General features: G+C 38.8%; 1 protein-coding gene across 1 annotated transcript; it reads left to right on the top strand.

Moving 5' to 3' along the window:
• Window positions 1-7,263: 7,263 nt before the first annotated feature.
• Window positions 7,264-8,980, top strand: LOC114314819 (tetrahydroanabasine acetyltransferase). The gene has a single exon (XM_082917651.1). It carries the CDS (start codon window positions 7,337-7,339, stop codon window positions 8,771-8,773), a length of 1,437 nt encoding a protein of 478 aa, XP_082773777.1. The 5' UTR covers window positions 7,264-7,336; the 3' UTR covers window positions 8,774-8,980.
• Window positions 8,981-9,182: the final 202 nt, after the last annotated feature.

The raw sequence follows: 9,182 nt of genomic DNA, 5'->3' as shown, positions 1-9,182 counted from the left end.
CCTAGCTAATTAATTATTACACAACACTTAACTAATTAAACAAATTAATTAAGCTATGAAAACAGTAAAAATAGCCTCGGGAAGAGAGACGAATGCATGCTCGGTCGGCTTTACTCGAAAATCCGTTGACATGCCACATGTTGCCTCTGTTTGCACTGCTTTGCACCTCTGAAAACTGCACAAGTCTCAAGGATGCTTCTAAACCACTCCCTGAGTGTTGTGGGAGGTCACTGGCAAAAATATAGGATCATCGGCCAAGATAAAAAGGTCATCGACCAAAAGTATGGCTCTCGGCCAAATGTTTGTAGTCGACCGGCATTGAAGATGGCCGACCGACCATATTTTCCTGCAGAATGCTGTTTTGCTGCAACGGAGGAAAAACAGAACATGGCAATGCATTTTCAAGACAATGTATGCACAACCACCCTCCCTATCATGTCATGAGCTCAAGGGAGTATGGTTATCGACCCTCGAGCCACCAATCACGCATTTCCATGCATGATGGCCAAAGGTGCCAAGTGTGCAATTTATATGAAATGAAATGCACACAATACATAAGGGGCCCCAACCTCTATTATGCTTGATCAAGAGGCAAGGGATGCATGCATAATGCTATGCAACCTAGGCATGCAAGCAAGCTAATGCAACATGAGCATGCAAGCAAGCAATGTGCAATAGGTATACAACCTAAACAAGTAAACATGCAAGGCATGTAACAATAATGCCAATGACAAACATGCAACAACATGTGAGGCAAACATGCGACAACATGCGAAAATGGACTTAAACCAACATGGACAGCTCTCAAACATGCCCAAATCAGCGGCCAAAATGCTAAGAAATGAGGGACAAAAGCATATACAAACATGCATATTAATTGGCCTATCACCTAGGCATGAAGACACAACTCTTAAGCACACTTAAAAGAGTGAAAAGTATGCAAGTGTGACAACACTACATGCTCCGAAATGATGTTAGAAATGATGTCAAATCACACATATAATCATAATCATAGCACGCATAAGGCTTAAAGCCTAAGACTAGCAAAAGGACTTAAACCAAAGCTACACAAAACAAAAAGCATATGGAAAGTATAACTAAAAATAGTCCTAAATCATGTCAAAATGAGCCTAAAACATGCAATGGCCGAGATCAAAACATGCTAGAAAGGTGGGCTCAAAACAAGGAGCATGCAAGGCTACAAAAGGGGTGTTACACTACACCTATCAAAACCGAACATGGTATGATTTAAGCAACCAAAATCAGAGTTATGGCATGTTAGAACAAGACCAAAAACACATTGAAATGGCATCTTAGAGGCCTAAACATGGAGGCATGCACAATGGTCCATTCATGAAGCATAAGACATCAACTCTTTAAAACATTAAAGGAGTGATAAGTGCAAGCATGACTAAGACAAGGCAATGGTCCATCCATGAGCATACTATATGGACTGAAATAACATAACAAGTGATGCCAAATCACTGAAATGACCCAAGTAAAGCATGCTAGTGACTTGGACACTCAAAGCTAACAAGCTAGATTACATGGTAGCTATACAAAACAATGCAAGCATGACTAAGACAAGGCAAAACAGAGCTCTAGCATGGTAAAACAAGGCTAAAATCTTCATGGAGTTGAGCCAAAATCATGCTAAAATGACATGTTACAACATGATGCATGTTGAGGCAAACAAGAGGATTGGAAGACAAGTATATGAAGCATATAAGAGGCCATCAAACCAACTTGAAACAGAGGTATATTATGGCAAAACAAAGCCTAATACACACTGAAATGAAGCTAAAACAAGCTAAGCATACAAGCCACCAACATAAGCCATTTATGCAAGCATTCAAGACAACAAGGAGAGGGGATGACCCTCTCCTATTTAAGACCTCAAAGCCACCTTTCCACCACTGAAAATCCTCTGGATTTCAGTGGTAGAAAGGTCATGCAAAGCTAAGAACAAAGGCCAAAAGGAATCGCCTAAAACAAGGCCTAACAAGGCCTTAAAGGGGGTAAACAACCCCAAACCAAGAAGAGACCTTAAACAAAGGTCTAAAGCAAGTAAAAACAGAACTTTTATTAGTTAATAGCTAAGCTTAAAACAATAAGCAAGAAGGGCTAAAAGCTTAAGCAAGAATGGGGTATTAAAAACAAGTTTGCTCACCCTTGAAGAACACCTCCAAGAACACAACACCAACAAGTTTCTCTGATCAAAATCACCTCAACAACCCTAACACCAACTACTTAGGACCTCAGCAACCAAGGATGGTGTTCTACTAGGTGCTCTAGTGCAAAAGTATGAACAAAACAACCTTTAAGGCACAAACACGCACACAAACATGTGAAGAGAGGGAGATATAGAGATAGATAGATACAACTCTCTAACCCTAAATTTTCAGAACCTCTGAGAAGGGAGGAGGGGCCCCCTTCTTATAGTAGTCCAAATTCTAAGCTTTCTAAGTAAGCTAAGGCAAGGGACAAATCCCTCCATACACGTGTATGGATGGGGGGAATTGTGGATGCCAGCTGTGACAGCTGGCATAAAATATCTGCAAAAAGCAGATGAACAGGGTTCGGCTAGAAAATATGGCCGATCGACTAAAAAGAGTGCCGATCGGCCAACACTTTTGGCCGATGGCAAGAAAACAGGGCCGATGGCTTCATGCCTTGGCCGATAGATTTAGGTAATGGCCAACAAGCCACCCTCTTCCCTCAGAAGCAAAAACACAAGTGCTTGGTCCACAACCAAGCACAAAACAGACAAGTTGAGAGATCTTGAGGCAAGGCGCGCGGCTGAGACCTTCGGGAACTCAAAATGAACACGAGCATGGATAATCATCGAGTGTTCAAACGATGACGTTCAAGTCTTGAGGACGGTAAAAAATGAGGTGTCTACAGTTGGCAAGATTGACCAACTCTTTCTAAACAAGTTTTTTCCCGACTGGGGGGCAATAAAAAGTTTGGCCAAAATAACCAAACATTTAGCTCTCTTCAGCTGAGATCAGGATCTAGGCTTAAGAAGTTTGGCAGGAATAACCAAACATTGAGTTCTCTTCAGTCGAGATCAGGGTCTAGGTTGAGGAGGGTTGGCAGGAATAACCAACACTTTGTTTTCTTCAGCCGAGATCAGAATCTAGGCTGAAGAGAGTTGGCAGGAATAATCAACACTTTGTTCTCTTCAGCCGAGATCAAGATCTAGGCTGAAGAGGGTTGGCCGGAATAACCAACATTTTGTTCTCTTCAGCCGAGATCAGGATCTAGGCTGAGGATTGGTAGGAATAACCAACAATTTCTCTTCTTCAGCCGAGATAAGGATCTAGGCTGAAGAAAGTTGATAGGTATGACCAACAGTTTCTCTTCCTCTAGCCGAGATAAGGATCTAGGCTCAGGAAGGTTGGCATGTATGACCAACATTTAGCTCTCCTAAGCCAAGGTAAGGATCTAGGCTGCAGGAAGTTGGCAGGTATGACCAACAAAACTTTTACACTCTTTGGCCGGGATGACAGTTACCTCGGCCAAAGTAGGTTGGCAGGTTTGACCAACAAGATTTTTGGAATCTTCAGCCGAGATGCGTATCTCGGCCAAAAAAGGTTGGCAGGATCAGGTAAGGCCAAGCTAATTAGTTTGGCTAGGCATGCGATCGGAATGATGCAAAACATTGAAAAAGAAACACAGTAACCGAGCAAAGAGATCGAAATTTTTCATTAATTAAAAGATGATTACAAAAGGTGGGAAATATAGCCCGGTTACACTAAAAGAACGCCTTCTCATATGATTGCGAACTCGAAGGATATAAATATTGAAGGCAAAAAGGCGAGGCTGTTCAAAATTTTGAAGGTACATGACGGTTGTAACAAGAGAACGAGGATAATGGAGGCACGCCACGTATCTTGGGAATGACGTCGTGCCAGATTAGTGGAAGAACATGTTGAGCAACTGACAAGGCTTATTGGGGCCGAACGAGCTGTGAAACCAAACAACTTTTTAGCTCGGCAGAGTGGGGCGTTCTTAGCTCGGCTGGAGGAAAAATAATCCCAATCATGCTACGCAGATGGAATTAAGGGGCAATTGAGAGGATAATTTGTAAATAAATTGGGCCGAGCTAGGAAGAGTCTTTTTTGGGAGTTGGGCCGCGTAATGGGCCGAGATAAAGGCTGGTGTAGCTCGGTTTTAGGCCAAGAAGACATCTCATATTTCGGGTTTGGGCCGAACTATGGGCCGAGGTAATTATTTATGTAGCACGGTCCTTGATCATCTAAACATCGGGTCGGTCAGAGATGGGCTACCAGTGACCTGACCTAGCTATCCTGGACTGAGGTATCAGTGGAGGGAGAACCGAGCTAAAGGATAGCTTTGCAGGGCGTCATCTCAGAGTCAAGACTGACAGTGGTGCTTAAAGTATCACCGAGCTGTGTAAGCACAGTTGACCGCAATGTCAGCCGAGGTAAGGGTTCAGCCATCTCACTTGGCTTGCAGTGATGAGGGTGTTTTAGGGATAATCATTATCCTTGGGCTTGAGACTCCTAGGAGAACTCTGCTATGGAGAGTAGAGTCCTACTAAGATTATGCAAAACCATCTCACTTAGTTGATAGTGAGTAGGAGTATAACTCCTAGGAGGACTCTGCTAAGGAGAGTAAAGTTTTACTAGGATTGTGCAAACCATCTCACTTGGTTGGTAGTGAGTAGGGTGTGTGATTCCTAGAAGGACTCTTATAAGGAGAGTTGGAATCCTACTAGGATTGTGCCAAGTAAAATCTATAAAAGCTCATGACCAGACCTATGTACAGGTATCCCAATTCTTACTCTAGAATGCATGGAGCTTATTGTCTGTTGTCTAGTTGCTGACTTAGGCATCAGAGGGGTTTCCGGCACACACCCGCCGACTAGCTCACAGTTGTGTTTTCAGGAAGTAAAGCGACGACGTTTGGAGGAGCGCAAACTTGATCAACAGGATCATACGAGAAAAATTATTTCGTACTCGTACATTTATAAACAATAAAATGGGTAAGCAATGGTTTATTGGGTCGTCTTCAATCCGATGTGGGTAAGCAATGGTTTCCACGTAAAATTATATATATTTTAAAAATATGTACACATATAATTATGGATTTAGGGGTAGGTGTAGTCACTCCTAAAAATTATAAAAATTATGTATATTATATTAATAATAGTAAGTTGGCTTAGGATATCTTACATAATAATAATAAATAAATAAATAAGTAACATAATTTAAAAAAATAATATGTTACATGTGTATTGCCCTCCTCTCTAAATTCGAGTCCTGAATCTGTCATATATACTTAAAAGTTTGATATTATTATATTAATTTTTTTTGTTTAAAATTTAATTTATATAATATTTAGTTTTTTTTTTCATTAATAATATATTAGTGGTATGGATGAAATATGATGTCATCTCTTTAATATTATATATATATATATATTATCCTTGTTTATTCTTGTATTTACACAATATTTTCATTAGTTATGATTACTTTAACTTAATTAAAAAGAGAAATTGATAAAATTATATCAAATTTATTATTTTTTTGAACCTCAAAGATAGTCAGTATAATTTATGTAAAAAATATTGCTATAGAAATTAAAAATCCATATAAAATTTTGATTCAGAATGATGTGGCCGCCTTATGTCCTATCACTTTAAAAACAAATACCCATTAGCGTAATTTATTTATTTATTTATTTTTGGATAATTGAAAACTATGTCCTAAGCACCGTCCTTTGAGCCTACCAACGATAGATTGAGAATCAAGTAACACCTCCTATGAACTAATTGCAAGATTTGGCAAACGAGAGGAGTCGATAAGAAATTAACTTGAGTTGGACATACAAGGAACAAACTCACTGACTAACTAGGTTACCCTATAGAGATTTTTTTTTTTTTTTTTTTTTTTTGAAACGGCCAAAAAAGAAACCTTTATTGATGAATAACACACATACAAAGGTGAACATCAACAAAGACCGATGGTACAAAAAGCATCACAGCTACAAAAGCCAATCCCAACTAAGTTGGCATCAGCTAAAGAGTCCAATTATCTGCTAACACCACCAAAAGTTGGAGACAGACCAACCAAAAAGAAGGAGGAAAAAAACAAACACAGCAACCAGACTAAGAGAGTTACACACCCCACCCTTTAAGACAGCATCTCACCTGCCTAAGATTTACCAGAAAATTCTGCACTAAAAAGTGGTGCTTAGCATACCTTGGCTTCAACCACAATGCAATTCTCACCTTTATCACTTCACCTTCACCCTATAGAGATATGTGTTTATATTTCTAAGATCAATAATACTACAAATCTAGAATCAGTTATCCAAAAATATGAACTAATGGTTCAAATTCACTCATGGATCTTACACTTCATTAATTTAGGGATTGTTTGGCATCCCCTATATTAGGATACTTTTTTTTTTAATCCTTTTATCTTTTTAGATCATATCAGCTCTACTTTTTTACACATCTTTTTGTAAAAAGTCAAAAAATACATCATCTCAAACAACCCCCTTAATATACACCACACATGCCCATTTTGGGTAAATTCTAGGACCCTAGCTTTTTCGTTTTAAGATTGTCATTACCACGTCAATGTAGAATAAAATTATATATATGAGGCAAATAATGCCGATAGTCCCTATATTTTAATCCTTTTGTCATTTTAGTTCTTATAATTTTAATTGATTTAATTTTAACTATGAATTTAGAATTTTATATCAATTTGATCTAATTGATTAAATGATCAGTGTTTTTTGTCGGAAATTATGTATATAAGTGACATGTGTCATACTTTTATAAACCAAATTATAGATTTATTTAACTCACTGAGTTAATTTCAACCAATTCAGTGATTATTTCTCTTCAAAAACCCTAATCTGCATATCAATTGAGCTTAATTGACACAAAATCTAAAATTGGACTTATTTAAATTACTAAAACCACACAATAAATAAAATGCAGGATCTGTTGTAATTTGCCCATATATATGTGTGTATATATAGAATATTAAAAAAAAAAATAGAAAGTGAAGAAGAAAGATGAAAAGGACTAAAGGTTCATTACTTGCCAGTGGTTAAGAAAGCCAAGCTCTTTTGCGCGGCTCAATTTCTTCTTCTTTTTTTTCATAATCATTGACCCTGACAACAAAAATATGATAGAAGATTACGATCTGCCACCAAAATGACAAGCTGGAATGAGAAAAATCAACCACTAATCAGCTCTTTAAATTGCCAATAACCAGAGACTCAAATTCATCATCACCAGACACTCCTCTTCTCCTACATCCATTTTCATCACCTGTTTCACTTCCTTCCAATGGCAAACCACCATAACAACACTTCCTTCTTTCTTGATAAGAAGGATTTTGTTCTCATCAAACCCTCAAAACCCACACCATCCCACATTCTTTCTCTCTCTGCTCTTGACAGCAATCCCAACCTTGACCTTCTCTGTCAAACCCTCTATGTCTACAACTCCAATGGCAAAGATCACAACGACCCGGCTTGTGTGATCAAAGAAGCCCTTTCTAGAGTTTTGGTTCACTACTATCCCTTAGCCGGGAAGCTCAAGAGGCACAATGATGGAATCTATCGAATTGACTGTAACGCCGATGGTGTGCCTTTTTTGGAGGCAGCTGCCACGTGTTCGCTTTCTTCCCTTCGTCATTTCAATGGGGTTGATGTTGAAACTACCTTACAGTTTGTTACTGACGTTCCAACCAAGCGCGATGGTTGTCACCACCCTCTGGTTCTACAAGTGACTAAGTTTTCTTGTGGGGGTTTCACGATTGGACTGGGCCTGTCGCACTCTGTCTGCGATGGGTTTGGTGCATCTCAGTTCTTCAGAGCCATGGCTGAGCTGGCTAGTGGAAAGACCGAGCCTTTGGTGAAACCAGTGTGGGAGAGGGAAAGACTTGCCGGAGTGCCTAGCAATGTTTTGGATCAAATTCAAAGCCTAGTTCCTGAACACAAGGCCTCATTAGCTACTTCACCGTATCTGCCAACGACAGATGTGGTTCATGAATGCTTCGACGTGAAAGCTGAGTGCATAACCAAACTCAAAATGGGTTTGATGAAGGAAAATGAAAGCATAACCAAACTCTTAATGGGTTTGATGAATGAAACTAATGAGAATGGAGTTTTAAATGAGAGTTTCACCACGACTGAAGCTCTCGCGGCCTATATTTGGAGATCCAGGTTTAGATCATTGAAACTAAACCCAGATGGGAACACCGTCTTAAGTTTGGCTGTAGGGATCAGACAACTTTTGAATCCACCATTGCCTTCTGGGTATTATGGCAATGCTTTTGTGCCTACGGATGTAGAATTGATCGGAAAGGATTTGAATGAAGGACCACTCTCCAAGGTCGTAAAACTAATCAAAAAGAGCAAGAAAATGGCTTCCAAGATCGAGTACATTAAGAATGCGATGAGTATCTTTGAAACAATTGTCAAGCAACAACATGTGAAAATGGAGAGCAATGGTGCAACCATGGTGTTGACAGACTGGAGGCAACTGAGCTTGTTGGGAGAAGTGGACTTTGGATGGAAGGCGTCGGTGAATTTGACACCGCTTCCATGGAAGATGTTTGGTTTTGTGGATTTATGCATTTTCATGCCTCCTTGCAGCTTGGATTCTTCCATGAAAGGTGGTGTTAGGGTTCTTATTTCTCTTCCTAGAGCTGCCATGGCCAAGTTCAAGGAAGAAATGAGTGCTCTTGAACATGGAGATTACAATGGCCTCATCTTCTGATTCACCTCTCTTCTTTTTTTGCCCCTCATTTTGATGTATTGTGTGATCTTTTTAAGTACCTTTTAGTTCCTAGTTTACTTCGCTTAAACCAATCTCTTGTAATAAATCCAAAAAACTGAGTTCATTCCTTTAATTTTTTGGTTTGTATCCATGCTTTTAAGTATTAATTATAATAATAATGCTACGATAGTCACAATTTTTTTCTTATCCTTTATTTGTCCTTTCATGTGATATTTTTTTTTTTTTTTTTTATCGGCAAAGAAAAAAAAATGTAATATAATAATTAGATGAGATAATAAATAATAAATGAAATATATGTTAGATAATGTCTCAATGGGACCACATAATTAAATGTGGTGTTATCATTTATAAAAAGCCTACAATTTAAGTGATTCAATTTAGTTAATAG

This window comes from Camellia sinensis, chromosome 3, assembly GCF_055761805.1.
Source record: "Camellia sinensis isolate YWXY chromosome 3, ASM5576180v1, whole genome shotgun sequence".
Lineage (NCBI taxonomy): Eukaryota > Viridiplantae > Streptophyta > Magnoliopsida > Ericales > Theaceae > Camellia > Camellia sinensis.
Note: the sequence above shows the minus strand (reverse complement) of the source record. Positions and strands in the feature narration are given on the sequence as shown.

Excerpts from the sequence above, each read along its gene's own strand:
- LOC114314819 (XM_082917651.1), top strand. The coding sequence starts at position 7,337 with ATGGCAAACCACCATAACAACACTTCCTTCTTTCTTGATAAGAAGGAT.